The sequence below is a fragment of the Antrostomus carolinensis genome, unplaced genomic scaffold (assembly GCF_000700745.2).
Source record: "Antrostomus carolinensis isolate BGI_N321 unplaced genomic scaffold, ASM70074v2 scaffold1232, whole genome shotgun sequence".
Lineage (NCBI taxonomy): Eukaryota > Metazoa > Chordata > Aves > Caprimulgiformes > Caprimulgidae > Antrostomus > Antrostomus carolinensis.
This window is the reverse complement of record NW_010300012.1, coordinates 11,982-24,421: the sequence shown is the minus strand read 5'-3', so window position 1 is coordinate 24,421 and position 12,440 is coordinate 11,982. Positions and strand designations below refer to the sequence as shown.

The window sequence follows — 12,440 nt, the reverse complement described above, 5'->3', positions numbered from 1 at the left end:
CTAAGCTATATTCCTCATAATAATAATCATCATCATTATCATAATAAAAAAGTATACACCTTAAGGTACAAGAAGCTGCAAAGCAGCTCCAGTTCCTAGGACTCTCAGTTACAGTGGCTTTTCCGAGTCTTCCAGTAAATTGGACATGAGGGCTGAAAACTTAATGGAAGACTTTGAAGAATTCTCCCTTGAAGTTGAACACACAGAATTTTTGCACATATAGCATGGATTAGTAGAACAAAACATTTTCTTAAGTTAAGAAACATTCTTAGAGCAGATCTGTGATTTAGTGTAGAAAATCCATTTGTTTGGGGGGGGTTCCCCCCTCTTTGGCAAATAAATGGAAAATGTGAAACAGACAAAAAAAATGAGTCAAATAACAAGTTGTGATAATAACTGGACAAGTAACGACAAAGTAGATCGGTCAACGGGACGGATTCCCTCAGCAGGGCTAGGCTTGATACTTTTTGCGGTCGTTCCTTTTGTTCATTTTTCTGATGAGACAGAAGGGTTGATGTGATAATGTTCCAGAAGCTTTAGGCATCATATTTTTTGCCAGTCCTGTGAATCTGCTGGAAGAGTGTCATGGAGAAGGCCATGCCAAGAATCTAAAGGAAAACAAACAAGAAGGGCTTCAGTACAAGGAGGCTGCCAAAACTGCACTGCTGACCTGTGTTCATGGTCCAGCTGTAGTTTTACAAGTCACTCTACACTATTGATTGGTGACACTACACTATTGACTTGACACTATTTGTCAAGCGTCAACATTGATCAGTAAACTTGGATGTATGTTGTTCAGGCACACAATGATGTCCGGACATGTGTCTGTCAGAGCACAGATGGAGCCAAAAGCTCTCAGGGCTCTTTTTCATATATGCAACAATTTTTCAGAATCAATACATATGAGTCACTCTTCCTTTTTACCCAGCAACTTATGCTTGTTCAGCCAGGTAACTGTGACTGAAAACATCAGATTCAGGTATTCTCACCCAAAAGCACAGCAGTGATACAGGCAACCCAAAACCTTTCTAGATTATGATGATACTTCTGCATTTCTTTTTTAAAACACTTTAACCTACTCAGTTCAGTGGCCATGATTTGACTCATTTTGGTAATTTGGACAACTTGCTTCCAAAATTTAAAAAACAGTTCCCTAAAGGACAGCGTAACAAATGGCTAAACGTGGGAACTCCAAAGTGGTGCTCTGAAGTCAAAACACAGGTAAGCAAAACCCCACTGTACCATGCCTTTGTGGGACTGACTGTTGACCTGCTGCCTTTCTGATGACCTTAAATGAACTCATAAAACAAATCTGACATTTTTGAAATCATGATCAAGCTCAAAGCAGTTGAGCACCAGTTCTCACAGAGCAGAATCAAGAATGCTGGCAGCAAATCAAAGCCATGTTGACAAACATCATACCAGTATTACCTGCATTATGAGGATGCACATCCCAATTGAACCAAGGACATGCTTATTCTCATCGAACCAGGTCATAACTCTCTCATAACATCCCTGAAATGATGAAAGATGAAAAATTGAAATCCTAAGGTCACATTTTATTTCACGTGCATTCCCTGTGTTTTCTTCCTTTCCACTCCTCCCTAAGCCCTGACCTGGGCAAAGCAAGCCTTACCGTTTTCCACACTAATTCGGTGGAGTTCCTTCCACAGTCTTGGGAGTTTTCCGTACAACATCGGTCTGGGACGATGTTTTCTCCCAGCACTGGGTACCAATCCGTAAAGTCATTCACACCACAGCATTTCATCTATGGCAAAAGTAAAGGATTAATAAATTAACTTACCTAGCACCATTCGTGAATCATGCACCACCACAAACTTTTACTTCCGCTAAACCACTGTATATTTTCAAAAGGGCTGCCACAACACTTTTGTATTTTTAAATGATCCCATGCCCAAGGTTATGATAGTCTTCTTGTCACAGAGACATGAGCCCAAACACCAAAACATAAGGTAATGTGCTCAGAGCTGCTGAATGGCAAAAGCGTAGCTGCCAAAGCTGCAGTTCTACCTGTGCAGGTTTGGCTGCTTCTCCTCTGGTTCAGATCATCTCTGTGCCTGCGATGGTCACAGAGAATCTCAGTGAGAGGTAAGTATCTTTCACCTTGCAGAGCAGACTTTGATCCTAGGTTTCACAGTACTCCCTGGATGTTTAAGAGTGCAAAATCAGAAATCATAGCCTGCATTAGCCAGCTTTTAAACTTGGTGTGGATGTCACAGTTAACAGACTGCAGCAGCCTTGATAGCCAAATTGTTTTGGGTTTTTTTTCTGTCAAGAAAATATGTTACCTCTGCTTGAATGATATTCCATGCATTTTTCAGTCCAACATTATTTTCGGAATTGTACAGCTTCATACCTTCCTTCAAATCCTTCTTTGCACTCTCACTGACCTGCATCATGTAAAAAATACAGAAAGTCAATGCACTGCTGTTTGGAGGAAAGCACCAAATGGTACAGACTTACATATAGAATCTATCTCTCTTACCTTCTCTCACCACAAACTCAACATGGGTAGAAAAGCTCCATCAGAGCCTCAAGACTCTCACAAGCCAGTGGGACCTTTCAGCACCTGCCAAGGCCTAGTCTCTCCCTCAGATCGCAAAATATTGGGTTCATTCTCGTGAGACAGAAGACTAAACAGCTTCCCCTCTACTGAGCTAACTTTAACTTTGTCAGAGACAGTAGTCGGCAATACCCCACGGCAGCCTCTCCTGCCTATAACCTATGCCCTACTTTAATTTGCTAATGTCATAAAACCTGAGTCCCAGTCTCCCAACCTTAACACCCTTATCCCTTGCACAGGTTCAGGCAGGCTACAACAAATGGCCAATACAAAACCAATTGAAAAAGGGCATTAAGGAAAAACTTCTTTCCTGTGAGGGTGCCAGAGCCCTGGGACAGGCTGCCCAGAGAGGGTGTGGAGTCTCCATCTCTGGAGATGTTCAAACCCACCTGGACACTTTACTGTGCAACCTGCTCTAGGTGAACCTGCTTTGGTGGGGGGATTGGACTAGATGATCTCCAGAGGTCCCTTCCAACCCCTATGATTCTGTGATTCTGTCATTATTATTGTTCTCCTTGAGGGGACAGGCTTGTAGGATTTATGATTTTCAAATGTGCTCTTCTTTAGGTGAGAAAGTTGGAATGTAAATGGGAGATGTGACACGTCCCTTTTCTTGTATAAATTTTAGTCTGAGCCTGGAGTCCTGGATGCAGGTAGGAATGTACCTTGGCTCTGACAGCAGTGAGGATTAACCTATGGGTCCTGGCTTAAAGGTCAGCCATATTATGAGATCTGTTTCATCCCTTTTTGACAGCCCATTCAAAATCAGAAGTTCACCCCAACTCCCTGAAAGTGGCAGGCATCATAATTATAACCTGAGAAGAGATACAAATCTGGTAGGAGCTCAGTATTAAAATCAGTCCAGACACGTTCACACTGTAAGGCTCTGTCATGTTTTTAGCAGAATTCTCCAGTCCCCCAAGGATTTTTCCAGTCTTACCTATCTGACAGGCCAGCCAGGTGTGCCTACTTCACTTAGTCTCTTACTAGATAGCAGATTCCTACAGATGGGCTTTATTGATCTGCTCTGCACCTTTGTCAAACTCTCTGGGACTGCCCAGTCAAGTGAGACAGCTGCTGGCATCTGGAATAACCTGTGAATATCCCAGGCCTCTCTCCTCTAATCGTGTTCAAGGGTTGTCCCTAAGAAGCTAACCAGGTCTTAAGTAGGACCTCCCACAAGCCAGGTCCACTAGATGGTCAGCTTCTTGCAGAGACATCAAACAGCTGCGTTGAAGGCTATCTTAGCTTTTAGGAGAAGACTAAAAGGGAGGCCCTGGACCACAGTTTTATTTCAGGGAGGAAACTGTAAAGCTCAGTGGGTTCTCCTCTCCTGTTTGCCCTTCTCATCACTTCCTACTCCCCCTGCAGAAGCAGCTTAGAGAAAATAGCCAAGATCTCAAGGTTAAACCTTCACCAAAGTGAAGAGCAAGGAGAACCCACATACCTCCATCAAACAAAAGCAAACTGAATCTGGTTCACATGCTAGTACAGATAATTAATCTATAATATTTGCTTACCTTGTCCATATAAACAAAGAACAAAATGAGTAGTATCAGCTCTGCCAGGAGAATTATCAGCAAAACGATGAAAAACTAGAACAAAGGAAAAACAGACAGTGTATACACACACGCCAACTAGAGAGCAAACCTAGGGCTGCTAGAAAATCTGAAGACTATAGATCTCATCCTCGAAACCTTTCCTCTACTGCCAAAAACATGCAAATTTGATTTCAAACTATTCAGGCACGTGGATCCTATATTGCCACTAAAGCAATAGGTTTCACCGTCCATGAGGAAGCTCACTGTCTAGCATTCGATTAATCTTAGGTTTTGCCTAAGTTTGCAGGTTTTAGCAATGCTTTTGTCTTGCTTTTTTTTGACTGCTGTCACAGCACGCAGCCCTGGTAGTCTCTTTCCTTCATACAGACTACAGAACAGATGCTAAACCCATTACCACAAAGATCAATGTGATGTTCCTCAGGAGTAATTCCCTAGCAGGTGGGCTTTAACCACAGCTGGCTGCCTGTTGGAATCGTCAGTATAGTACTCATTACTTCTACTCCCAAGTCTCTGTAGCTGAAGTCTCTCTCCAGGGGCATACCAAGTGTGAGCTCTAGTAATTTCTCACTACTTTTCATCCCTACTAGTCGTGTGGTTGAATGGCATAGGCCTCATGACTATTCTGTTGGCTTTCCTAGCTGCAGAACATACAAAAACAAGCAGCAGATAGCAAAACACAGATGCACATTTGTCCTCCAGTTTAATTCTCTGAAGTGGTCTAAGGAATGCTGCCCAGCTGTTCCCCAACATTACTCAAGGAAAACTCACATGCTCCTTAATGTCACAGCACCTGTGACTGAACTGGAAGCCATCTGCTTTGAAAGCCTCTCACCTGCTGCCACAATACCTCTCTCCTTGGGGTGGGGAGAAGCATGATGAAGCTTCCTGAGTTTACACAAGAGGAGTGACCCACATTGTGTTTTCTGAGAGGGGTTCCTAACCTCTGTGTTTCACTGCTGGTGGAAGACTGCCAAGGATCAGATTATTTTATTTTATTTTTTTAATTGGGAAGGCCTGGCAGAGACTTTGACTTCTTAACTTTGGGTCAGATGGTTTCCACCAACCTCTGACAAAGGACATAGATAAGGGCAAAGTAGAAAATAGCCATGAGCGGCTTTGAGTGGCATTGAAAAGCAGCTGTGCTTAAGATGTTTCAGTCAGTTCTTCTAACAGACATTTCCAGAACGGCTATCCAGGTTGACGCTACAGGTCATGTTTAACCATTCAGAGGTAACTGATAGTAACTTGTTTTGCTGTCTAATAAATTAGGGCACACAGTAACAAGGATACATTTGCTCATACAGCAATGATATGACTGTAACCCAGCTTTGGGATGTCATACTGCAAACATACAGAAGACTGAAAGCCAAGGGCAATGTTCCAGTGATCCAAAATACTATTTTGCACTGGTCTTTTAAAGAAAATAATAACAAAACAACAGTCACTGATCTTAGTGAAAAGAAGTATTGATGTCTTACACTCAACAGGAGGCACTTGTTTTCCTTGATAGCACCTAGGCAGCCCAGAAAGCCGGTCACCATGATGACTGTGCCAATGGCAATGACTAGGTTGGCAGCTGAAAGCGATGGAAAGCTGGGAGAAAATGTGGCAAAGTTTCCTTGCGACACCGACAGCCAGATGCCCACACCCAGCAGCCCACAGCCACATAACTGCAAAGAGATAAACAAAAAAAAAAGGTTTCACCATTAATATAAATGGCACTGGCTCCTTTGCCCAGAGTCTGAGAGGAAAGAATTTCTCAAGCAAATTCTCAGGTATTTGTTCTGCAGTAATGCTCTCACTTTCTTGGTGCTGAAACAAAAAGTGAAACTAAATATTCTTGTCTAGATTTGGTCATGTCACCTATACTTGTAAATCTATTCAAAATCCCCTGGATGGTAGAATTCTCTTTTTAAAGACTCAACACATGAAACCAGGGTTATCCATTGATCTCCCAAAAGCACAACCCAATGCAATTTTTCTGTAGGAAGATAAATCCCCCCCCCCCAACATTATTTGAAAGAATATTCCATTGCACTTTTTTCTGCAGTCATCTACAACATCTCAGTGTATCCAGCCTTCTATTTCTTCATCATAGGGCAGGCAAGGAGATCCTGGAAAGAATTACAATCAATAGTGTCATTTCAATAAATATTTGTCATAAAATGCCCAGTGCCAGTAGCCAGGTTAGGTTTTAGTATGAGTTCTCAAAGCTTTACTTTTGTTTACCAATGTTCAATGTCACAAAAATCAGATTTCTAGGTTCATTATCTAAAGGACGTTCAACTTCTGGTACTCTCTGTCAGTGACAGAACCTGAAAGAAATGCAAAGCTGCTAATAAAACATAAAATTAACTTCACTTTGCTTCTCACTCTTAACAATACCATGTTTGGTTAAGGAAATAAGGTTTCCTGCCCTTAGCCACAGGGCAGGTCTTCAGAACAATGGCCAAGTGTTGCACTACAGGAGGCTTAAAACATGGCCATCTTTTAGAACTTGCTCAAAGTGGCTGTTATACAACTTCCCATCTGATCTGTGATCACTGTCCAGTGAAATTAGAAGTAAGAGTTGCTCTTTCACTAAATCTGTGAGCTACTACACAGTACGACTACAGTTTCCTGCCAAATCTGGCCTTTGCCAAGGTCAGAGGTGAAATTCACATCACGTTCACTGAGAGGGGGATCAGAGTACTCTTCCCACTCAATTCAGAGTATTTTGCTTCAATTTACTTGTACCAATGCACAAGAAAGACTAAACAGCACCTAATCATTACTCACAGTGATATCCCAAAGCTGCTAGTACTCACTGGTCAACAATGAGGAACATGAGGAACAAAAGTTCTTGCCACCTAGCAGGTTTGCCACACCCAGCCCACCCGATCCTGCTTGCATAAACTTACAACTTTTACTCAAATTGGAATCTCAGGGTCAGAGACCAGTACTGCCACTAAAACAGGGTTCAGTCCTGCCCGCTGATCTGGCATGATGAAAAACTACAGACCTAACTTTTTGGGTAAATATCCCCACTTCTGTCCCCAAAGGGGGAGATAGTTCAGTGGACAACTGGTTCCTTTGGGTTTTGTTGCTTCACAGAACATGAAAGAAAAACTAGAATAGTATCTTCTTGCATTCATGTAATCTTATCTATGAGTCAGGCTTATGTTTTCATAATCATATATATGATTATTTTATTTTACTTCCCCTGTGACCCTTCTGTCCTCTCTGAGCCCCCTTCCTAGTTTACTTCAAGCTTTTGAAACTGCTTTGCATTGAAGAAGATTCACCAGTTTGGTGAAGAATTGTGACCAGGAGTTGGCCTGATGCAAGATATCTGCTCGCAGGCATTCCCATGAGAGGCAGAGTGAAGCATCTCCCAATGTCTGAAGTCTGTAAGAGCTAACATCATGCAAAGAGTAAAAATACAGAGTTGTGTAGGCAGAGAAAGAGAGTAAGAGATGGAGATGAATTATACTGCATTGGTGGTTATTTCCAAGCCTCCTTGCACCTAAGCATTAGCTTAGCAAAACCCCACAACTGTCTAAAGCCCACAAGCACATGCACTGGGTAACACAGGAAATTTCCAGCATTCTTCTAAGGAGGCTGGGAAGCACTTCTGCTTCCAAAACTCAACACACAGTAACTCCAGAGAGTGAGTTGGAGAGCTTTGCATCACTAGGTCTGGATAAATGTCACAATATCTGTTTCCTCTAACAGAGCTGGATGCAGCTGCAACATAAGTGTGTGTAGCAGGAAAAATTCAAACAGGTGCTATCCCCATGAAGAGACTGGTACCCAACATAGACACATGCATGGGGCAGGAAAGAGCTACAGGACTTTCATCTCTTCCCTCAAATCCATCCTCTCCAATTAATAGTCTTGAAGGGATTTCCCATTGCCTTTCACGGTATGTCAGCAAGGTCAGTGTGAATTTGGAGTAGCAGAGAACTGGGCAGCGGATGCAAAACAGAAGTCTCCTGATCACATCCTGCTGCAGGACCCAGGTGCATTACCAGAGGTCTAAACTGTCTGCAGTTCATGGAATCAGTCATCCTATTGCTCCTGCATTGAATTTCATCTACTGTGCCCTGGAATTGCTGCAGTTTCGGTGGATCAAGGTCTCTCAGGAATCCACTCTGTGGCTTAGCTGCTTCCACCATTAGATGAGAACTGTGGGCAGTTGCTCAGGCTGAAAGCTTGATGGTTCAGAAGGTTAGAAGCAGCTCTCACCACACAACACTCATTTAAGGTTTTAAATGCCATTTTGAAGCTGCCAGGGCTGTACGTTGCCAATAGCTGATGATACTTCCATCAGTGACTTCATGACACTCCATGGATGAGACTGTAAATGTTTCCAAAGAAGTTTCTACCGAAGACTGAAATTTTTCAGTGTAACTTTTCTTCAGAAGCTGAATTCAGACTTTAAAGGTTATTCCTAAATGTGCTCCTTGGACTTTCATACTCTGTTAGGCTCAGAAATCACAGCCCTAGCTCAAGTGTTTTGAAAGATGGCAGTGAATTCCAGAATCATCAGGCCAAAAGCAACAGATCACTGCAGATTAACAAGGTAGTGGTAAGAGCAAGATCAGGGCAAAAGACTTACAGAGGAAGGGAAGGTGAAGGATAAAAAGGAGCATATGTAATTAACAGAAAGATCAGCCCATGAAGAGTTGCACCTCAGTCTCCAACTCCAATTATGAGGATAGTAGCAAAAGAGGCAGAAGAAAGAAGCCCTTACCAGCATCTCTTCACTGTTTGAAAAAAATCCAGCATGGTCCTTGACAGAGATTTGGTCTAGAAGAGAAAAGTGGCTAAGAAATTACTCCAGAAGGCTCATATTTATTTTTATTTGGACAAAGTTAGAAGCAGATAATTGCTTAGATGAAGGAAGGGAGAGCTACCTTCAAGTGTAGGAAATCAGGAAAGTGATAGGCCCACTGGTGCACCATGGGATGGACATGAAGACAGAAAAGGACCAAGAGCAGAAGTAGAAACAAAGATGGAGAGCAGAAAAATGGACAGATTGCCTCTGTCCCTCTAAGAGGGTCTCAGTTCAGGAGACCCTCTATATACACTTCCATACAGGAGAGATCATTTCTTCACTTACTTGTGGTAGCCACCATAGAATTTTAGTAAACTCATGAGCAAAAACTTTGCTTTTTGGCAGAAGAACGGTCACCTACTGCACCTTCACCTTTCCACAATGCCTCTAGCAGGGAAGAAGCATTCGACACTTGATGTGAAACATTTGCAACAAAGGTCTCATGGATTAGCAACACACCTCTGCTGTGCCTAGGCCAACCACTATGAAGATACAACATGAATGACAGACACCAAAAATACTGTGGCCAGTAGGATCAGGGAAGTTCTCTTCCCCCTGTGCTGGGCACTGGTGAGGCCGCAGCTCGAGTGCTGGGTTCAGTTTTGGGCCCCTGACTCCAAGAAGGACATGGAGGTGCTGGAGCATGTCCAGAGAAGGGCAGCAGAGCTGGGGAAGGGTCTGGAGCACAAGTGTGCTGAGTTCCCTTGTGGCTGAGGGAACTGGGGTTGTTGAGCCTGGAGAAAAGGAAGCTGAGGGGAGACCTTCTGGCTCTCTGCAACTCCCTGAAAGGAGGGTGGAGAGAGGTGGGGGTGGGTCTGTTCAACCACGGACCCAGTGACAGGACCAGAGGAAATGGCCTCAAGTTGCACCAAGGGCAGTTGAGATTGGATCTGAGGAAGAATTTATTTCCTGAAAGGGTTCTCAGGCATTGGAACAGGCTGCCCAGGGAGGTGGTGGGGTATTTAAAAGATGGGCAGATGAGTTGCTTAGGGACATAGTGCTTAGAGGTAGCATTGGTAGTGTTGGGTTTATGGTTGGACTTGATGATCTTAAAGGTCTTTTCCAACCACTACAAGAAAAAAAAAAAATGAACACATTGGGAGAAGAGTCTTTTACAATATGAAGTGGTATGTGAGCTGAGGCAGCAGACATGTCCGCATCTGCTCTTTCTTCCTCCAATTCTAACATCCCACTGAAGACAACCATGGAATAACTCCTTTCCAACTGCTGTAGTGATTGGGTTAACACGCCAAAGTGCACAAGGTGATTTCTGTTTCCTTCAGAGCGACAACACCCATGAGGGCAGCACTGCAATTATACTGCAGCATCTGCACAGATCACCCTCTCACTGTGGCTGATTCCCAGGCCCAAACTAAGGCAAGTTCTCCTTTTCACAGACTTTTTAACTCCCAAAGTAAGATTTCTCCATCCCTAAATTACACTGTAAGTGCAGATTACATAAAAAATCAGGTGATTGAGGGGCTATTAAAGACCAAGGCTGGCCTATGCAGGCAGGATCATGTACAATGAGAGTAAATAGTCAGGAAGACTTACAAGAGATTTGATAAAAGACAGGACATCTTAAAAACTTCCACAAGATGGCATCCCATACCAAACAGTATTAACAGTTTAAGCCAAATTTTATTTTTCTTCTCTCCAGAGCTCCTCAATTTTTGTGCTTTCTTCTCTGTTTTTATCTCTGTCATTCTACCAAGCACCACTACTGTTGATGCTAAAATTTAAGCTTTTCACCTTAGGTCTCAGGCCAAATGCTCATTTCACTCATGCTGCTTAAAAAAATCCCAAATAATTCCACTGACTTGGGACTTCATTGCATGCGAACGTACCAACCAAAGCTAGCTAGAATTATAGCAATAAAATTGCTTTCCCTGACACTTTATTCTCTACCAATCTCATTTTTTATACAATGTGACCACTGTAAAAATGCTCTCACAGCTATTTATTTTCACAGGCTCAACCTCTTTCTGTTTGGTGCAACTGAATCCTAGAAGGTGATAGCATCAAAAACAGATCAACTCATCTTATTAATTTCTTTTTCACCATATCATTAAATAATATATGCTGCTTGCTATTTAATTGCATGAGAACAATGGCACTGAGATTCCTTACCCAAGGAAATGGTTCAACAGCGTAATAAATTTCACTGGATTTTAATTCTCAAAAAATGTTGGCTCATTTCCTTCTCATGATTAGAAATTATCGTCCTCCAGGCAACTATCAAATTTCTCCTTCCCCTAGTGTTGATGTCACGAAGGTAACTGCAGAACACTATAATAAAGTCATTCACATACAGAGACACACACACTCTTACTTATAGGGTAATTTAGTAAAGCTATGGCACACATATTTTGAGTTTGAAAGCGAATAAAAGGAACACCAACTTTCCTCACAGTTTCTTCTTCACCTTGCTATTTCACGACCAAAGCCCAAATTCTCTTCAGTACCTCAACATCTATCTGTCGTCAACACTGTGCCCAGAAAACATACAACATTCTAGCAAACATTAAAAACAGTCTCATAGAATCATAGGACATTGTGAGTTGAAAGGGACCCACAAGGACCATGGAGTCCAACTCCTGTCTCTGCACAGGACAAGCCCAACATTCAGACCATGTCCCTGAGGGCACATGGTGGCCAAATGCTTCTGGAATCTTGTCAGGCTTGGTGCCATGAGCACCTCCCTGGGGAGCCTGTTCCAGTGCTCCACCACCCTCTGCCTCAAGAACCTTTTCCTCATGGCCAACCTCACCCTCCCCTGCCACATCTTCCTGCCATTTCCTCTGCTCCTGGCATTCGTTGGTGGCCAGAGAGAAGAGATCAGTGCCTGCCCCTCCTCTTCCCCTTGGGAGGAAGTTCTAGACCACCATGAGATCTCCTCTCAGTCTCCACATCTGCTTCAAGAGAAATTAGAACTCCAGATAAACCCAGAGAGACAGAAATCCAAAAGCAAGTGTATCCCTGACAAGTGCTACCATCAGAGTGGGAAAGGGGCTCTTTTATTTTATTCTGTATTTTTGAGCATTGAGTAAACTAATACAACAATACAAAGTTTGAAAATTGAGCATCAGATCCAGATTTAGTTGCCTCAACCTAAAGAAGATACAGTAAGAGTTTACAAGACCTAGGGAAGGACAATGTAGCTGACTAGAGGTATGCCAAGACTGACATATTGTACAGAAGGAGATTGTGCACAGCGTTATCTAGCCTGGGAGGAATTATTAGACAGGATGTGAATGAAACATTCACAACTCCAGAGGTCAAAATGAAAACCAAACAGCCTGCATCTTTCATCTTTTCCAGTAACAGGAACAAGGGGAACACTAGCAAGCATTATATAGTATATTTTCTTTCACATAACTGAGAAGTAAATTGATCAGTGATGCCATAGGCAATTAGAAGAATCAAGTATTGTGGCCACCGTTGTCAGTAAGGGCTAGATAATTTTATTTGTTGG

General features: G+C 42.7%; 1 protein-coding gene across 1 annotated transcript; it reads right to left on the bottom strand.

The window, feature by feature from the left end:
- Positions 1-206: 206 nt before the first annotated feature.
- Positions 207-11,505, bottom strand: TSPAN9 (tetraspanin 9). Its single transcript, XM_010162963.2, has 7 exons — positions 11,461-11,505; positions 5,625-5,816; positions 4,105-4,179; positions 2,310-2,411; positions 1,637-1,768; positions 1,432-1,515; positions 207-608 (listed from the first exon to the last, which is right to left on the bottom strand). The coding sequence occupies exons 1-7, from the start codon at positions 11,503-11,505 to the stop codon at positions 537-539; spliced, it is 702 nt and encodes a 233-aa protein (XP_010161265.2). The 3' UTR covers positions 207-536.
- Positions 11,506-12,440: the final 935 nt, after the last annotated feature.